The 20,721-nt window shown below is 34.1% G+C and overlaps 1 protein-coding gene across 2 annotated transcripts in view; it reads right to left on the bottom strand.

The window, feature by feature from the left end:
* shn (zinc finger protein schnurri) overlaps positions 1–20,721 on the bottom strand; it is a 78,315-nt gene that overhangs the window by 3,656 nt on the left and 53,938 nt on the right. For both annotated transcript variants that reach the window (XM_072534035.1, XM_072534036.1), the window contains exons 2-8: positions 13,238–16,250; positions 7,985–8,102; positions 6,938–7,058; positions 6,037–6,188; positions 4,001–5,303; positions 1,224–1,341; positions 669–908 (exon numbers count right to left, since the gene is read on the bottom strand). In XM_072534035.1, coding sequence (XP_072390136.1) covers positions 669–908; positions 1,224–1,341; positions 4,001–5,303; positions 6,037–6,188; positions 6,938–7,058; positions 7,985–8,102; positions 13,238–16,237 — 5,052 coding nt within the window. In that variant the 5' untranslated portion in view covers positions 16,238–16,250. The remainder of the gene's footprint in view (positions 1–668; positions 909–1,223; positions 1,342–4,000; positions 5,304–6,036; positions 6,189–6,937; positions 7,059–7,984; positions 8,103–13,237; positions 16,251–20,721) is intronic.

The raw sequence follows: 20,721 nt of genomic DNA, 5'->3' as shown, positions 1-20,721 counted from the left end.
TTTCTTTATTTATTTATCAACCTAGCCTCATTGTCGTCGTCCAATATATTAAAATGAGACGCTTTGTTAAATGCGTTATCTTTCCGAAAAGTAATACTGCTTGGTACTGTCAAAATAGTGAGTAAGTCATTTCACATTATTTTGAGGCCTTTGCCTTGCTTTTTCTTGCAAAACGGTGTTTTTTCATAGCCATTTTCTAAATTTGTAAACTTAAATATTCACACGGTGCTAAATCTGGAGAATGTGGTGGACTCATGTTATCGGATAAAAAATACTGAAACCAATTTGTTGTACTACTGTACTCTACTGCTAACAATATTATAATTTCTCTCATTGATATATTTCATAAGATCTAAAATCCTCAACTCAATAATTTATAGAAGCTGGTGAAAATTGTTGAAAAGTATGTCTAGCAAACAAAGCAGGTTCCATAGTTGACCCTATCTTGTGCAGTGCTATAAAACTGAAGTATGAATGAAATTTTAGGTTTTTTTTGCCTTTTCTCATTATTTCTTCCTGTGTTGGATCCCTATCTACCACATTCTTCAGACAACGCTAGAAACAAATCTATGAAGAACAATCCAAAATTTATGACAGACATACCGGGGCTGTTCAAAAAATATTATAGAGATGTATAAAAATCGTCTCTATGAGTTTGCTTCACTTACTTTGAGGCTTTCAAGGCACTGGTCCCCGTCGCAAGTATTTATCTCCGTCAACAGACTGTTAGATCTCTCCAGCTCGGCGTAAAGACCAAAAGGCAACTTCTTTAGACACTCCAGCCGTTGGATGTGCATTTTTGATCGAAGGTGTTTCGCCAGATGTCCGTGGATTCGGAAAGCTATGCTACAGTCTGAACATTTGAACGGCCTCGGTTCGGAAGATGATAGAGCGGGAGAAGACGATAACTAAAATCATAAAAGACAATTATTTTCAATATAAAAAATGCAGAAAATAAAATTTTTCCATTTTATGTTAATTGAATTGTGATTATTATGTAGAATAATATTAATATATTACAAAAGTCCCATAATATATATAAAAGTTTTTGTGTAAATATGGCTTAGCAGTCATGTGCTGACTAAATCTATTTAACATGAAAATGTTTCACTAAAATTCATGTGTATCAATAATTTTGAAGAAATAATACCATAAAAATATCCAAAATCAACATAATACGTTTTTTGTTATTAAACGACATATAAATGTGGATTTGTATTTACCTTATTGTGATGACTAGCACTTCTCTCGTGTTTTTGTAAATGTCCCTTTGTTCGAAAACTGACCGAGCATGAATCACAGCGAAAAGGTCTTTCTAGATAATGTATATTCATATGAAGCCTAAAACGAAAAATATATGGATTATAAAAAGTACTCGTTTATACTCACTCAAATTAAGCTTTTATTCATTAACACTTCTTATTATTATTCATAAATACTCACTTCTTCCGAACAATAAATCACTCATCTTCGTCATTACTTATTTTTTAGTCGTCGATATTCATTCAGACTTAACTACAAGTACTCACACTCACGTATATCCATAAATACTCACTTATCAGTACATAATGCTCGCTCATATTCATTCATACTCACTTCTAAGCAAGCATACTTAGTTATTTTTGTTGTTGCTTACTTCTGAGCAGTGATAAACTCTTAATGTCCTTTCTGAGCAGTGAGATACTCTCTCATATTCATTCTTTTTCACTTCTACGTACAACTCTGATTCTTTTGATGATCCCTATGCGTTTATTGTGATTTATGTTGACTCATTATTCACTTTACTCGGTAGTCATACTCACGTATATCCATAAATACTCAGTTATAAGCACTGAGTACTCACCCAGATTCATTCTTACTCACTTCTATGCAACAATACGCAATTATTTTTGTTGCTACTCACCTCTAAGCAGTAATATCTTCTTAATATCCTTTCTAAGCAGAGATATACTCTCTTATATTCACTTCTACCTACAACTCTTATTCTGATTGATCCCTACACGTTTATTGTATCTCATATTTACTCATATTAATAAATAGACACTTGTAGTACTGATGCTCACGCATATCCATAAATACTCAGTTATACACACTGAATACTCACTCATACTCATTATTACTCACCTTTATGCAACTATACTCAGTTATTTTTGTTGTTACTCACTTCTAAGCAGTGACAAACACTTCATATCCTTTCTGATTAGTGATATACTCTCTCATATTGACTTCTACGTACAACACTGATTCTTATTAATTCATTTGCGTTTATTGTGATTCATACTGATTCATATTAATAAATACTCACGATACTGAGCGCCGATACTCACGCATATCCATAAAACTCAGTTATAGGCACTGAATACTCACTCATTCTTTCTCACTTCTTCTCAACTATACTTAGTTATTTTTGTTGTTACTCACTTCTAATCAATAATACACCCCTAAGATCCTTTCTGAGCAGTGATATACTCTATCATATTCATTCTTTCTCACTTTTATGCATCACTTCTTCTCAACTATACTTAGTTATTTTTGTTGTTACTCACTTCTAATCAATAATACACCCTTAAGATTCTTTCTGAGCAGTGATATACTTTATCATATTCATTCTTTCTCACTTTTATGCATCTATACCAAATTAATTGTATTGTTCTTCACTTCTAAGCAGTTATACACACTTTATATCCTTTTATGAGCACTGATACACTCTCCCATATTCATTAGACTCACTTCTAAACAATCACACTCAGTTATTTGTGTTTTTACTCACTTCTAAGCAGTGATTCACTCTTAATATCCTTTCTGAGTAGTAAGGTACCCTCTCATATTCATTCTTATTTACTTCTACGTACAACTTTGATTCTTAATGATCCCTATGCGTTTATTGTGATTCATATTGGCTCATTATTCACTTTACTCGGTAGACATACTCACGTATATCCATGAATACTCAGTTATAAGCACTGAATACTCACTCATATTTATTCCAACTCACCTTTATGCAACTATACCTAGTTATTTTTGTTATTACTCACTTCTAAGCAGTAACACACACTTCATATCCTTTCTGAGCAGTGATATACTCTTTCATATTGACTTCTACGTACAACACTGGTTCTTATTAATTCCTATGCGTTTATTGTGATTCATATTAATAAATACTCACGATACTGAGCACCGATACTCACGCGTATCCATAAAACTCAGTTATAAGCACTGAATACTCACTTATATTCATTCTTACTCATTTCTTCTCAACTATACTTAGTTACTTTTGTTGTTATTCACTTCTAATCAGTAATACATCCTTAAGATCAGATATACTCAGTTATTTTTGTTATTATTCACTTCTAAGCAGTAACACACACTTCATATCTTTTCTGAGCAGTGATATACTCAATCATGTTCATTCTTTCTCACTTTTATGTATCTATACCCAGTTAATTTTATTGTTCTTCACTTCTAAGCAGTTATACACATTTTATATCCTCTTGAGCACTGATACACTCTCCCATGTTCATTTAACTCACTTCTAAGCAACCATACTCAGTAATTTGTGTTTTTACTCACTTCTAAGCAGTGATACACTCTTAATATCCTTTCTGAGGACTGATATACCTTCTGATACTCATTCTTACTCATTTATAAGCACAGATGCTCACTCAAGTTCGTTCTAATTCATCTCTTAGCCACTCATGCTCACTTATATTAATTAAAACTCACTCCGATTGATTCTTATGCGCTTTTAGTTATACATATTCATCAATTCTCAATTTTAGGCACATATACCAACATATTTTGACATAGTTTTCTACTCACTTTTTTATGCTTATATTCACTTTTATTTAGTCATTATAACTTAAATCCATTATCTTACGTCCGTATATACACTCTCAAATTAACTCACAATCATTCCTTCATTTATATTCACTAACATACACTCAATCACTAAAACAGGTTTGGCAGTGTTTAAAATATTGTAATTCTAAAAAATACTTGCCTAAGTTGTGACGGTTTGTTGAAACTTTTTAAACAAATAGTACAGCTTTTGTTCCCCTCAGATTTAACGATAATATCGTTGACATCCTTATTGATAGGTCCAAAATTAACGGAATTAATGGAGCCATCTGCGTTCTCAATTTTCGTTGCCAATTTCAGAAACTCACTAGCCACACTTTTCGCCAAAGTATTTTTCTCTAATTTCACTTGCTTCGTAGCGATATCGGCCAACGTTTCCATTGCGCTGTTATCGAAATCGCCGCTTTTGGCAGACTCTTCGTTGTAGTTCACGTTCGACGGTTGCTCTTCGGGTAGTTCCGATGTCATAGGTCGAACAATGATAACAGCACCGTTGTTGTTCGTCGATTCGAAAGATTTAGTAGGTGGCGGGTATTCCTCCATGTCTTCGTTTATTTCTAGCCTAGGAGGAGGAGGCTGGGGCTTCTGTAACGCGTTAAATATTTCGTTGGCTACGTTTTTTTGGGTTTCTATAGGCCTAAAATTGTTCACTATATTTTCTTCCACGACACCGTTAACTATTTTTTCGTGGTTATTTGCCATTGAGAGGTCCATGACTTCATCGCTCTTCGATACTTTTCGTTTGTAAGGAAAATACGTCACAGACACCTTCCTTTTTCTTGCATCTGGCGTGTTTTCGTTGCTAACTACGACATCGTTTATTTTAAGAGTCGGGAGAGGTCGACTGGGCAAAGCTGCGGTAGTTTTGGTGTTATTTAACGTTTCTTCTGGAGGAGAATAATTGTACTCGACTTTTCGGGAAACAGGAACATCTCTTACATTGTTTTCAGGTAGTCTAGGACTTAGTTTAGATTGAGGTACATATTTTTGGATAACATGGAACTGTTTTATGCTTTTTTGTTCTGGCGGAGCAGGATTTTTTTCTGATACTCTCGAGTCCAGCTCGATAATCTTCGGAGAGTGCATTATTTCCTTTTCCACCGTTAAAATAGTCGTATAAGGGTATGTTAACGGCCTACTTCCACTCCCCATTCCTAAATATATTCTAAAATTTTGGCTTTCCGTAGTTTCTTCTGCAGTAGATACATTACTGACTTCTACGTTTCTAAAACCTGAATTCCGCGATGTATTTTGCTCGTCTAAAATTTTGTTTTTGGCGTAATTTGCCTTGGAAACGTGCGCTATTTCTTCGGTGGTCATAAAAGTGTCCGTCGGACTTTTACTGCGACCGTGAGCTAGGTCCCCACTGGAAGGTTGCGATGGTTTCTGGGAAAGGGATAGAAGACCGTAAGCTGCTTCATGTTCTTGTTGCCGTGTAGATTCGTCTGGAACAAATAGGACATTTTATTATCTTTAAAACGGAAAAATTAAAATTCAATAAAGATTATTCTCGAAGTAAAATACCAAACTATCAATTATTCCCTTCACTTCTCAAGCAAGAGTTTCACAGAGCTCAATACTAGCGCCTCCCTCTCACCAACAATAGATCCGGAAACATTCTTTGATGTGCTGACGACACTACTTGAGTCTGCGCAGGACCTCCCTACCGTAAAGGAAGGGAATGTTCTGTATTCGACAAGGCTCAAGCACACCTCGACTCCATCATCAGGTGGTGCAATAAATGGAGAGTAAGAAGGATTATGGGCTAATACACCAACTAGCAAACATTCTTACAATCCAAAACCGGATGTAAGCCCTCAGCAAAAGATACGCTCTAAGGATTATTGAAAGCTCGAACACCAGAGCAAAAGAGATTCTTAAGACCCCATGCCATCGCCGAGGGCAAGTGCTCACCAGAATTCCTAAACGGAACTATCAAAGGGTGCAAATCGTTGAAAAACATATTTTATTTACGTATTTATAAATGTATAAATAATCGAACCCCTTACAGAAATAAGTATTTTTAGCTAAATACAGAATAAAAAAACATTTCGATAATTACAAAACATTTTAGGAATCGTGTACATTATCAAATAATTGTCCCAGTGTGAAAACAGCGTATATGGAACATAAAGATAGTCATTTTTGTACTAATTATGATAACAATTCAAAACTTACCGCTGCTATCCATTCCGCTGTCATCAGTATCGGATTCTGAGCTTTGAGCGCTTTGTTGGGCCGAAGAAGAGGAGGATCCAGTGCTGGTTGTCGAGTTTTTGGAATGAGCTTTGCTCTTCATGTGCTTTGTTAAGTTGCCTTTGGTCTTGAAGCTATAATAAAAGATTACGATGTTTTAAATTTAATGTATGAGAAATTTTACTTAAACCCTACATTACCAAGTGATTTTAGACAGATTTAGATAAATAGTCATATTTTTAAGAATGGTGGAAACTACTAAACGGTTTTAAAAATATGTTTCTTTCAGAAAAAATGTCTTCAGTCATTCCTTAAGTAAAATTGATAGAGTGGTATCGCTACACAGCACCATCTACTTTAAATTATAGGAAATAGACACCACTGTATGTATTTCATGTTATCAAACCAAAAATAGATGGCGCTACGTAGCTATACCACTCTCTTAAGTGGGAAATTTCCTTAAGAATCCTAGTCTTTCTTGCTTCCAGTTTGACCTATACCATGACTCGATAATATCTAATTATGCCGAAACATCTAACATGAACGAAGAACAAACCTTTAGAGGTAAAAAAACAGTCGTTTATGCTTTTTGGTGCAATTGGTTGCTATAATAGCAAATATTTTGGACGTATAATATAGATGTAGGTCTAAACAATAATATCAAAAACAATAATGTCATAATGTTCATGCATGGAAAATGAACTTTTCAGAGCAGCCGTCTCAAAAGTTCGAATAGCTATGATGATTGCCGACCTCCGCCGCGGAGATGGCACTTGAAGAAGAAGATGGGAAATAGTTTCGCAGGAAAGGCCCTTTTCATTGCGCCGAAAAGGTCGTGGAGTTTATAAATCAATAATATTTAAAAATAGAAAACTTTAATTACCTGAAATTACAGTGGCTGCATGTGTAAGGTCTGTCATTAGAATGTGTCCTAATGTGTTTTTTAAGCATTGACGGTTTTTTGCATCGGATGCCACACTGATCACACACGTAGCGTCCTCGGCCTGAAAAAAATTCAAAAATATTAAAATGGTACCTTCTTCATGTAGTTATACCATATATTTTATTTATTTATTTATCTTTTCATTCATAACAATGACTTTTTGTTATGAGTATAACCTGGATAGATATCTGAAGGTAAAGACGTGTTATCTCAAAAATAGGAAGACTAAGATCACAGCTAAACAACTCGACTAGGCTGATTGGATTTAGGATTTCTTAGTAAAAAATCTTATTCTACAAATATTTTGCTTATATTATTACTTTTTCATAATTCAGTTAAATTCTTTTCGGCTGAAGTACAATTTCAGGTACTTCCAGTCGTTAGAACCATTAAGAATTATTTTAATCGATCAATAGACAATGCAAGAAAACCAACCCATTGTGAGTACCTATTCTTACAATAGACTAATGACGAGGAACATCTTTTTGTCAATCAAAAGAAGGCTATTTCCTACAAAATTGAGGCCAAGTAAGTCGACAGCCAGTTTTAAAAAACAGAACTCCACAACTTATTGGTTATACTTTTCGCACAATGTTTTAAATATCTTTTAATGGCTTGTTACTTCCTATTGATAGTTGTCCTATCAATAGGAACTAACAAGGGATATACATTGATCCTTCGAGCCGGATAGAACCAAAAAATCAAGAAAAAACCTACAAGAATGATTCGCTTGCAGTGATATGGTCCAAGAAAGCAGCCACGCTAGTAAAAACTGCTATACTGATAATCACGTTACAGCAGAAAAACCAAAATCTTAAGCCTTAAAACTATATTTAGTGGTCCGTTTCAGATGTTTTCGTATAATTCCTGGTGTTAAACCGCACAAAAACAAACTTGTTTTTCTCTTGGTAAAAAAGTTTTGCAAAGGTTGATTGCATTAATTTATTTTCGAAACTGATAATATACTAATAAAAGAATAACACTTACCCCTTCCTCTCACATAAATGTAATCTTCATTACACTCATAGCCTCCTAAAATGGCGTTAGTCTTCTGTGGCTCATCCTCTTTTTCTGATTGTTTCGATAGAGTTTCCGATATAACAAACTAAAATAAAAGCAATTAATTAAAACTTTTTTCGTTGGACCAGCCATATTTTTAAAATCTGCTGCCCCGTTAACAGTTACACGGACGGTCCGGCGCCCCAGATTTGCTCAATATACATCGATGCATTGAAAACATTTATATTTATCATTCGATGTATCGAATGAATACGATATATCAATTACAGTGAATATTTCACGATATATCGTTGTATTGCATTCGATTTCGATACATCGAAATTTATTTATACGTACTCTAGTCAAATGAAGATTTTTCGGCTCTATTGAAGCATTCTTTCCGACCATTCCTGCTCCCTACTAACTATTTCAGCGCAAGCGCAGTTTTTTGGTCTAGTGACATGTGATACCAGTTGGTATCATTTAAAATATTCATCGATGTATTTTACGTTTCTAATACTAACACCAAAAATAATTAATCTTAAACTGATTTATATTTTTTTTATCGATGCATCGGAAACATCGATGTTCCAATTCGATATGTTGAAAAATATCGATGCAACCTTCCGATTGATGAATCACAAAACACATCGATGTATATTTTAAATGAACACCCCTGAGTCCTACGTTGTTTGAGAGTCTACTTTTAAAATAATATTCAACATTATGTCTTAAACCATTGTTGCCAAGCACAAATTTTGTAACAAACCATGTTACATAAAATTTAATTGTTAAGGGAAAGGGGGCACATGTGGACAACTTTAAAAAAAAAATTTAGACCGCAAAATTAGTTTCATTGTAAAGTATCGGTTTCTTTAATGTTAGATTCACATATTTGTGTCTGTGTGTACATTTAAATTTGGCAGTAATTGAATTATTTAGGACACGTGCTTTAAATTAAAAGTAGATGTAGTTAGTCCACATGTACCCCTAAGGGGGGCACATGTGGACAAGACAATATTTTCTACGGGGCATATATGGACACAGGTATTGATGGAAATAAAATATATATATATATATATATATATATATATATATATATATATATATATATGTAAAAGATATAATCTTTTAGCGAAAGCCGCTATCGCTTTATTAAAATAAATGGCCAAATATATGGCCTAGGAGGACAAATTCGTTAAACTTCCCATGCTCGAATCGGTATCAATAAAGTGTAATGATCATTTCGGCTTAGCCCAGCCTAATTTAATAAAGCAATAGCGGCTTTCGCTAAAAGATTATATCTTTTACACATTTCGCATAGCGCAGAGGATACAGAAAACGATATTATCATATCGTTTTCGTTCACGGCCGCCAAAGCAGGTGGCGCCTTTGTAGCTAACTACTGTTGTAGTGAAGTTTTGGGAGACATTCGTTGGACTTTCCGAGTTTGAATTTGTATCAGCCCAAAGTGTCTGATGAGGCTGGGCTAGGCCGAAATGATCATAACACTTTATTGATACCGATTCGAGCATGGGAAGTTTAACGAATTTGTCCTCCTAGGCCATATATTTGGCCATTTAATATATATATATATATATATATATATATATATATATATATATATATATATATATATATATATATATAAAACATTTTCTTATAAGTCCAATTTTTAATGTTTATTTAACCTTAGTGATGTGCTTAGAAGTTATTTTTAAATAACCGTTATAACCGTGGAAGTTATTTTCGGATAACTGTTATTTTAAACAGTTATCAGTTATTTAAGTTATTCAAGTCAAAATCTGACCAAGTTCTTCTTGGAAGTCCCAATATTTATATAACCGGCTTAGAGTTTGTCCTTGAATAAGGGTTATAAAACAAAATTTGTCTATTTTTATACCTCTAGGTAAAAATATTTATAAAATTTTAGATATAACTAAAATTGAATCCTTGAACACGTGTTTACGTGTTATTTTAAATAACACATTTTAAATAATTAAATGGTTTTTTAAATAATTACAGAGTGGTACAAACAAAAATTACTAATCCATTTATCCATTGCCTGTTATTCTCCTTATTTCTATTATTGACATCATATAACAATACAATGAATTTGCATTGTTTGTTGACATTAATTTTGATTTCGAAATAAGAAAAGGATAATAAAATCCTTCCTTGAATTATATTCCGAATCCGGAAATTGTTTAGAATTCTACCTTTTGCAATGTATCTTTGCAATTGATAACGAAAAAAATTTTTAATGTTTTTTATTTATGTCTAAATATTAAAATTTCAATAATGTTAAAAAGTGCAGAATAATTTAAATTCTGCTGTCTTAAGATCATCAATTTTTTTTTTGCTCGATGCTTAAGATTAATATATACCTATTTTAGTTTGATATTAACAGTATTCAGGTTAGGTACATACATACTCCCAAAAAGATAAATAAGTGGTCACTAAATTTTTACTACGTATTATGTCGTAGGTATCTACATCTACGAATATTTCTTACTCTCGCTTCTAAAACGTAATACGTGATTTCGCATTTTAACTGTCTGAATAACCGTGTACCAGAATAACCGTGTACCAGAATAACCGTCTATCAGAATAACTGGCTATTTTTTTAATGCTAACGCTAATCTTTCCAGTAACTTACTTAGTAGTTACTCCAGTAACGTACAATAGCGTTAAAATATTGACTGTTATTCTCTGGTATACGGTTATTCACTGGTAGACGGTTATTCAGGCAGTTAAAATGCGGAAAGTAGGCATAAGAAGCGAGTAATACCGGACTGAGCTCGGTATGTTGCAATACTATTAACAGAATAATCGTTTACTCAAGTAACTGACTTGATATAAAAAATAACTCAATAACTGGTAACTTATTTATTGGATAACTATTAGTCACTGTTATTTGTCAGTAACCAGTTATTAATAACAGTTCCTGTTATATCGTCACTTCTCTATTTAACCTAATATATTGAATTATCCCATATTATACCCATGAAAATTAACGGAAAACATAAAAAAGGAGCTGGATCTTGCTGTCCCAATTTTTTTTTTTTTTCAGGAGCTGGTAATTTTCTCAACATCTCGTTTGCAGAAATATGACTCTCATCCTTCTGATCTGGAAATAGAGATCTTGTCGCGGCGTCATTTAAAAAAAATTACTAAAAATTCTAACTCCTTTTCGATCTGACCAACAAAGAATTTGAGTGTTTTTTTTTGTAGCAAATTTAATGAGTAGATAATCCCCTATACAGATATTCGTAAGATCCAATCCAAAATCTTTACCATATTCAGTCTCAACTTCCATAAGACTATCAGCTGATTCTTCGCAATAATTCTCAATTTCGCTTTCTGATGGCTCCTCATCAAAAACTTTGCGAATATGGGATTTGAATTTTTTCTTTTCTATATTGAGTCTTTCTTTCCTGAGCCCGTTTCTCTTTCCTTTTCTCTTATTTCATTTTCTAATCAATTTTTTTCTGTTGTAGCAGTCAGAATGGTTGAAATTTTTTTCTTTCTTCCTTTCTTAGAACTTATTCTCACCGCCTTTGGGTATGGATGAAGTTGTTCCGGAGTAAGTTTTACATCGGAAATAATTACAATTTTGGAACTTTGTTTTCGGTAGTTAAAATACGTTGCCAATTATTGTTGACTTGTAGTTGAACATTTGCCAATGATGATGTAGAAGGCATTTCGGGATTAGAGAGCGTACTGCAATTTAGACAATCATCAGTTATGGTATCTCGCTGCGATACATCACTGACTTCCGTAACTTCAGCTCCTACGAAATCTTCTGAGGAAAAAAATCTTCTGGAGCTGTTAGATGTGTAATGTCATAAATTGTTATAGCTTTTCCCGGATGTGTAGACATCCATAAGTTGAATGTTGCACGACAACGACCCTTAAAAGGGCCAAATACACACACATCTAGAGGCGGCAAACGATGTGTTGTGTGTGGAGGAAACGTTAAGAGTACTAAACTATTTTTCCTGCAATACAATATAACATCTAAAGTTGCATGTGTATTATGGTTATCGAAAAGTATTAACGCAGGGTTTTCCTTAGAAGCATGTATGTTTTTTTTTAATATGCTTTACAACTTCCAGGAATCCCTCGTTGGTCATCCAACCACTTGGAGAAGCAATACCAATGCTGTCTTCTGGAGCTCCAGTCAGGAATGACTCTTTAAATCGCACTTGTGAGAAGATATAAACAGGTGGAATAGCATTTCCATTGGCAATAATTATTCCAACAAACGTCACTTGCTCACCTCTCTCCAACTGCTTGTCCCACTTGCTTACAGCCCACTTTTATTTGCGACCACTTTTGGCATTTGCAGAATAGTGTACACTACGACAAAAAACATGTCTACATTAACTTTATTAAAACTGATATTTTTGGCTAGACTCGTAGACTCCGGTTTTCGCAAAGATAAATTATTGTGGCGCTTCATGAAACCTCTTCTTCATTTAAAAAAATCTGCTGTGTTGTATATTTTGATGAAAGCTTTATTTCGGATATTTCTGTATCATTTATTTTTTTTTATTCAGTTTTTTTAATCTTTTATGTAACATGACTTCTTCTGCTACGTTTCTGATTGATCCGTTACCATTTTTTATATCGCAAATGGCCTGAACTACTACGTTTTCAGGAATATTACTTCCATCAATTTTTCTGATGTAGGATCTCACCATTATTTCGAACTGTAAGGTAAAAAATGATATTTTAGATTATTTTGTTTTGAAAAAACCTATGGGGTACAAGTGGGCACTGTCCACTTGTTCCCCTGTATGGTGTCCACATCTGCCCGTATTCATAGTTTTTCTAAAGTACCGGATATCTGTTTTTAGGTTATGCCTAGAACAAAACTGTAGAAACTTACCTGATATCAAATATGAGAATATTCAAAATACGATGCACTTTACAAGGAAACACAGAACAATATCTAAACAACGGTTTATTTACTTTACGCGGCAAAAGTAACACAACCTCGTGACACAAACAAATGACAACTGACATTGAATTTTTTTCTTGGCATAGAACTACATCACGAGTGCCACATAGGAGAGTAAGTTAGAATCACTCGAAAAGAAATCTAGAAGGAATAAAATCAACTGTCCACTTGTGCCTCTGTCCACATGTACCTCCCCTTCCCCTACAAATATCACAGGAATGTCGTTTTCTGGTTGATTCGACTTTAAATAAAAAAGGAAAAAATAGTTTACTCACCTTATAGCTAGAATGAATGATCATATTGGGTGTCGTCTTTCCAGCAATGCTGTAACTGTGTCCCTTCTGCCTCGAGTCGTAATTGCTGACGTACAATTTATCCTGCTTCGTATCCTGCTGCCTCCACTCGGAGTACATGCTCAACTTCTTAAAGTACGGTACGTAGAATGGTTGGGTTTTGTTGAGTGTGCAATATACGGGCCGTGTCGAACTCTTCAACCCCAAGTAGCTGAAGTAGTTCCCGTGAAGAAAATGTTGGGCGTACTTCTTAGCTACTCTCGGTGTATCGGGACTGATTAAAATCTGGTTGAACATGGTTGGAGTTAGACCGTGGTGTTGTTTCAAAGAAGCCATCGTCGGTTTGAGGGCCAAACTATTAGGTCTAATAAACTTTTTAACTTCTTCTATTGATTTGGTTTCATTCAAAGACTGTTCTAGAGATTTGTTGGTTTTTGTGCTCGTTTCAGAACTGTCCGATTTAGGCGACCTACTCATTCTTTCGTTGAACTTTTCAGGTTGCAGGAAATTTCCAGATGATTTTACCAGGACTCTTTCGACTTGTAAATTATTTGGAGACTTCAGTCTGTCGGGTTGTAGAAAAAACCTGGTACCGTTTTTCTCTTGCTGTGTGTAAATATCAGCTAATTTTGGAGTTAATGGAGCCCTGTCTACTATTAACGGCGTTAGAGGTGTCCTGTCCACAACTAGCGGAGATAGGGGAGCCATACTATGCTGTACCGTTCTGGCGACAGCTATAATGTTGCTAGTGTATTCAACAGGTGGAGCTTCGGCAGCAACTACTGGCCCAGGCATGCCAGGTACGTGCCTAACAACTTTTCCATTTACTAATAAATTAAGAGGGTTATACAAGTTGGGTTTTAGTTCATTGAAGGAAACATCTGTCGTTATTTTAGGTTTAGGACTTAAAATATTCAGTTCCGGTCGAGGTTCTAGAATCATCTGATTGGTAATTGGTTTAATAGGTACGTTAAGAGTAGTTTCTATGACAGAAATGGTTTTGCTTGGAACGTTAAGGGTAGGCTGCTTTATATTAGGAGTTAACTTTTTAAGAGCTTTTTGACTGAAGTCCATGATGTTTTTGTACAGAGGACTCGACTCATCTGGGTATGATTTTGACGTTTCAGATAAAGCCCTAGGTCGTCCTAACGAATCTTGCATACTTTCTAATATTTCTGGAGTTTTGTCAAACGTAAAAATACGTTTATTAAAATCCACACTAGGCGACATCATTAAAACGTCTTTGGGAGTTTTTAGGTCTGGTTTGTAGTTTGTTGTATTGGTCAAAACTGTTCCACCGGACTGTAGACTAGTTTTAACAACTCTATTTTCACTCAAATTACTGCCATAATCAATATAATTAACTTCTTTCTCGTATTTATCTTCTGATCCATCAATTTTGAAGCTTTTGGTTTCACCTGATGAGTGCACCTTAACTTCTCCACCAAATAATTTGACCCCCGGTTTTTTGTCCCGATCAAACGGAAGAGGCGATAATAGATAGTTAGGTGAAGGTGATGGTTCCCCTGGACTAATCAAAGGCATGTTGCCGCTGTCAAATGAGAACGACTTGGTCTTGTCGCTCTCTATCAACCTGGTTTTTCCTAAAAACGGTCCAGGTGAGTTTAAAGGAAACTGCATCTGTGGAATATTGTCGAAAGCGTTTTTGTTGTGTGTTAAAATCGATGCAACATTTACAGAGCTACTTCTAGTATACTTAGCACCGTGTGGTTTGCCTTTGCAACTTCGATATTTATGTACGTCCAATTCTGTAACAGTTTGAAAAATCATCTTGCAATATGGACACTGCATATCCGAAGCACTAAGGTTTTTTAATAACAGTTCTTTAATCAGACTCTTTTGGATCACTGGTTCAGTTACTTCGCTCATAGAACGTTTCCTACTCTTCGTTAAATTTAGAGGCTCATCGGTTGATCTCTCATACGCAGGTTCTTTGTTATATCGAAATTCTCCTTGGGATAGCTGATCATTGGAACTCACTATAGAATTGTTCCTACTAATAATTTCGTTAATATGGTGAGAAACGAATTCTGACGTGGAGTTTTGAACGTACTGTTCTTCGTCTTCTAACATTTCAGATGGGATATTGTCGAAGTGTTTTGTCGTATGAAATCTCGGTTTGTAAGGCTTCTGTAGATCGTCTAAGTTGGTAGGAGAGTAACTAGATGATTTAGGAACGTCTGATTCGGTAGTACCTTCTTGAGTTTTCGTACCCATTAGCTTGTTGGCGTGCGTTCTCGATCTGCAGTGCTTGTAAAGATTCGATCTAGTTTTGAAGGAAAACCCGCAACTTTCGCAAGGGTACGGTCTTTCGTTGGTGTGTGCCCGTATGTGTTTCTGCAGCACGCTCGGTTTAGAACAAACTAAATTACAATAAGGGCAGACGTATTTACCGCCAGAATTTCTTTGTTCGTCTGGTTTAGGCACCAATAATTCCTCGGGTTTTGCTTCTTCTTGGAGTGTAGTTGATGGAAATGGGATATACTGATCCCCCGTATACTTGAAGTTGTTGGTAGGATATACATTCAAAATGGAAGACTTACTAATAACAGTAGTATAGTTGGTCTGTTGGTTGTTAAATTTAATATCAAAACTAGTTGGTTGATGATGGTCTGGTTGTTTCGAAACTACATATGATATGTAAGAGTTCGAAGATTGTGGATTCCCTACTGATATGGAAGACTTGTAACAGTTAGCGTTTATCGTATGTGAACTGTTTACGGTACTGTTTTTTGTACTTTGATTTGGCACAATTTGGTTATTGTCTGACCGTTGATTCTTTTCAAATGCATATTCTTCGTGCGAATATTCAGCTTCTCTTTGATTTTCTTTCTGGTCAGCTTTTTCCTCGCTCTGCTCCATAGGAGCGCTTTCTTTGTTTTCCTTGTCATTTTGGATTTTCGTATCGACATTGACTTGCTTCTTGAACTTTTTGTGCAGGTAACCATCAATATTTTCCATAGCTAATGTCTACCTGTAACGAAGAAAGATACTACATATTATAATCAACGTAATATATAATCCACGATTATTATAGAGAAACAAGAGAAAAAAATACCCTATTGGAGACTTTGATCCGACCAGATCTGACAATGTTTTTGAGTGTTATGTACTTCAATAACTGTCACCACTATGTTTGCTGATCAGCGGGTTCGGTAAACTTATTTATTAACAATTTGAGGTCAAAAATGCACCCGTTTAAATACCTTCGTCTACTAGTAAAAAGTAAAGCGTTTTAAACGAAATTTCGGATAACTATTTGATAAAAGACGTTTAAAGCTTTAAAATAGCGATATATGAATGTTGATACTAATTTGTTGCATAAAAATTATATAAAATATCCTCAGAATTCCTAATTTTCAATAAATGTTATTAACTATTGTAAAAAATGCACCTAGAACCTTGATATTGCGTGGAAAGTTGGCCCCTGTAGTGTTAAAGATATCCTCAAAATGACAGAGTAATTCATGGATTAATTTAAAAATTATTAAAATGTTTTTATTTGTATCTTTATTTGAATTTTTATCCTAAACAATTTTTTTGCAATAATCTGTCAGAAAAATATGAACTTACAAATGATTCTAGTACCCTAAGCAAGAGGGAGAGGTATATTAATATATAATATATATATATATATATATATATATATATATATATATATATATATATATATATAATAACAGGATTTATTACAGCTGTCGCCGCTTCTCCGCCCCCAATTTCCATCTTTTTCTGTCATATGCAGTTGCCTCTTCTAAGTCTCTTGGCGCCATTGCTCCATCAATATCGTTGCGCCAACTTCTCCGTGGTCGTCCTCTCTCTCTTCTTTCAGGAGGGATCCATTCCAGTACTCTTCTAGGCCATCTGTACTCTGGCCAGAGTACATATATATTAAAATACACGCATCAAAATGGTCTAAGTTCTAGGGGACAAGAAATAAAAGTCGTTTACTTTCAAGAAGCAATATTTTTCTGTTAAAATAAAATTTGTTTATCATTGGTTGGATATATCTTATCACAAATTACAATATCGGTTGTAAGTGTAGTTCGAATGTATTGTTATCGTAGTTGTAACTAAGTTAATATGCAAAGAAATCATCTTGATCGTGAAACATAGCTACGAGCTATTGATATGATACAGGGTGCTGTGAACATCCGCGACGTGGCAGAAGCTGTGCATTCTACCAAAAGTACTGTAGGACGGTTATGGCAGCGTTTTCAAGAACCTGGTGATATAAGGAAAAGACACACTGGTCCAACAAGAGCAACACAACCGGTACATGACAGGTTTGTTTGCCTTCAGGCATTAAGGAACCCCAATGTTATCAAAACATTCATGACATTAATGCCTCTGCTCAAACTGTCAGAAATAGGTTGCATGAGGGTAATCTTCACGATGGATTTCCCATTAAAGTTCCAGTATTATCCCGTGGAAATCGCACAAGGAGATTAGAATGGACCGAAGAACATCAAATTTGGCAAGAACGAGAATGGACAAACATTCTTTTCACCGATGAATTCAGATTTGGTTTACGACTCGATTCACGAAGATGGGGGCTATGGTTAACACCTGGCAACGCATCTCGCTTGCAAAACGTTCAAGAAGTTGACAGATATCAAGGAGGAATTTTGTGCTGGAATTTCAATAGGATTTCGAACTGATCTCGTTCATATTAAAGGATTTTTAACAGCAAATTAATATCGAGATCATATTTTTGAACCGTTTGTTCGTCCATAGGCTGCACAATTCAGAAAAAACACGACAATGCACGTCCGCATGTTGCAAGAATCGTGAGAAATTTTTTGTAACAGAACAATATTCAGGTATTGCCCTGGTCTGCTCAATTCTCTGACTCGAAGCCCATCGAGCACGTTTGGATATGCTAAAAAGACGTGTAAACAGCAAGGATTAGTGTTCCAGACATGGGAAGAACTGCTAAACTGTATAAAATAGTAATGGCAACAAATTGAGCAATACGATATTGAAAATTTGATAAGAAGTGTGCCAGATCGATTAAAAACAGAGCGGTCATACACTTTATTAACAAGAGCCTACGACTTTATTTTTAAATTTTTGTTGAGAATTTTTGTTTAATTATTTTTTTCAATTTTTTAAATCCTCTGTATACAACGACCGGTTGTTGTGTCATTCACAATTTATACTTTAACAACGCCCAAATATGTTGAATTTCATTTTTTTCCAAATAAATTGTCAAATTCCCATTTAATTATTCTTCTTTTTTAAGTGAAAAAAACCATTTCAAACATTGCAAAAACGTTCATAAAAAATAATTCATAACCTTTTTGTTATTGCTCAGGGAAAAATTATTTATCCATATATTCTAAAATTTCACATATTTAAAACAAAAAAAAGTTGTTCTACGATAATTAGGGATGAAGCTAGTCCCTTTTTTAAATTTATAGCTAGTTTGATTATAACAATTAAGAAACCCAATTAGCGGCTTTTGAAAAATCAAGGACTGAAGATTTAATATAAAAAGATTGAAATATATTGCCTTTGAAGGAAGTCGTCTACATAGCTTCAAAATATGGAGTTCCAATTCGCTATGGTGTAATGAAGGGAACTTTAAAATTCGCTCTATAAAATATATATCTAATTGATGGATTTTGACGTCTCTTTATTTAACTTGTTTAACTTAATTTAAAAAACGAGAATTTCAAAGCAAGTATTTTTAAGATATACATAAATTATTGATTTGGCGGAAAGTGTGAAAAAAATGAATTTTGCTAAACAACTCAAAGAGGCAAACAGTGATACAAAGTGGGAGAAAAACCTATAAATACAATATATGAAGCTTACGCTTACGCAATAAGAGCAAAACAAATTGAAGGTATTGCCGCTGTGGTGAAAATAAATCTATTTTGACGTGACAACGTGTTAAATTAGGTTGTGGCTCGGAGTCATTTAAGAAAAAGTGTAACGCCCGCTCACGTCTGTTACAGTGAGTCGCCGAACGAGAGAGAGGCCTGCCGGACCGGCGAATGCCTTGCGTCTCTCTCCCACTCAAACATGATCGGTCCGCTGCGCGCGGCACTAGAGAATTAGGCGCGTTGAATCGCTAAAGTTGAAAATCGTTGAAAGTATCGTCAGCTGTGTCTGTAGTGAAAATGTGGAGTGCTTAGATTCGTCATTTACAACAACTACAACAATAAAGGTAAATAATTGTACACTAATATTTCATTATCGTAAACTATGATTGATTGATTAATTGTTAGATTGACACAAAAGTTGAGAAACTGAGTTTATAGGTTATGTCATACTATTGACAAATGTTGATAGTGTTAAGTAAATTATTAGTTTAAATCACTCTGCAATCAATCGTAATTCAGTCGATTGAGAAGAAACAGCGCGTATTGCTAGTCAAACATTTAAAATAACAAATTATAACTTCTAACCTGTCAAAACAGGGCGACCAAACAAACGAACTAAACCGACCAATCACCACGCGCGGAGTTAGAATTTAACTGTGTTTAGCAAGAATTTCAAATTCCAATTTTAGTAAATGTTTTAATTTTCAACTTTACCATTTACATTTACAAATTTTAATTAATTTCAAATTTATTTAGCAAAAATTTGAACCTTCGATCTGAATAAGTGTTTTGATTTTCAAATTGATTCTTTAAAATTAAAAATATTAAAATATATATAATCAGAAGTGAACGTCACATAACATTATCTGTACTTATTATTATTTAATATGTAGGCAAATACATGTGACCATACTTGGTAGACACAATTGGAAATAGTAATTTTTTATAACTGAAAAAAATAAATATATAAAATACTGGTAGCAAACAATAACTTCAATGATCGATATCTCCGCAACTAATTGATATATCGAAAAAATTTTCAAATAAATTTTGTAGAAAATAATAAGATCAATAATATAATATAAAATAAATAATATATAAAAATATAATATATAAAATATAAATAATATATAAAATACCTAATAAATCGGTAATGCAATTCTTATTTTCATTCAATTCCTTGTTCCTATTGTGCAATTTAATAATATTCATATCAATAAATATTCTACCGAGAAAAAGACGTTGTCACGTAAAATCTTCGCCCGTAAAACCGACTTTACAGGCAACCGATTTTTTTTTTCCACAGTTTTCTTCTAAAATTATTGTATAAAAAACGGAAATATTTGAGGATATCTCAAGTGAGCCTACCTACGTGTTTCTATTCCATCATTAAGATAATATTTTTTTCGCAATATAAAGTACTTTTCCAAGAATCATACAGATTCATATTTTATTTAAATTACATCACTTTGAAGTTGCTTTTTTATTATTTATTATCATTTGATAATACTATTTGAACACTGATTCATCAAGGTTGTCCTCACAAAGACTCGAGAATATAGAAATACGAAATTATATCATATAAAGTTTTCATAATCTATTACTATGTAATAC

Source organism: Diabrotica undecimpunctata, chromosome 6, assembly GCF_040954645.1.
Source record: "Diabrotica undecimpunctata isolate CICGRU chromosome 6, icDiaUnde3, whole genome shotgun sequence".
NCBI lineage: Eukaryota > Metazoa > Arthropoda > Insecta > Coleoptera > Chrysomelidae > Diabrotica > Diabrotica undecimpunctata.
The sequence above is the reverse complement of the archived record's forward strand: the minus strand, read 5'-3'. Positions and strand labels throughout refer to the sequence as shown.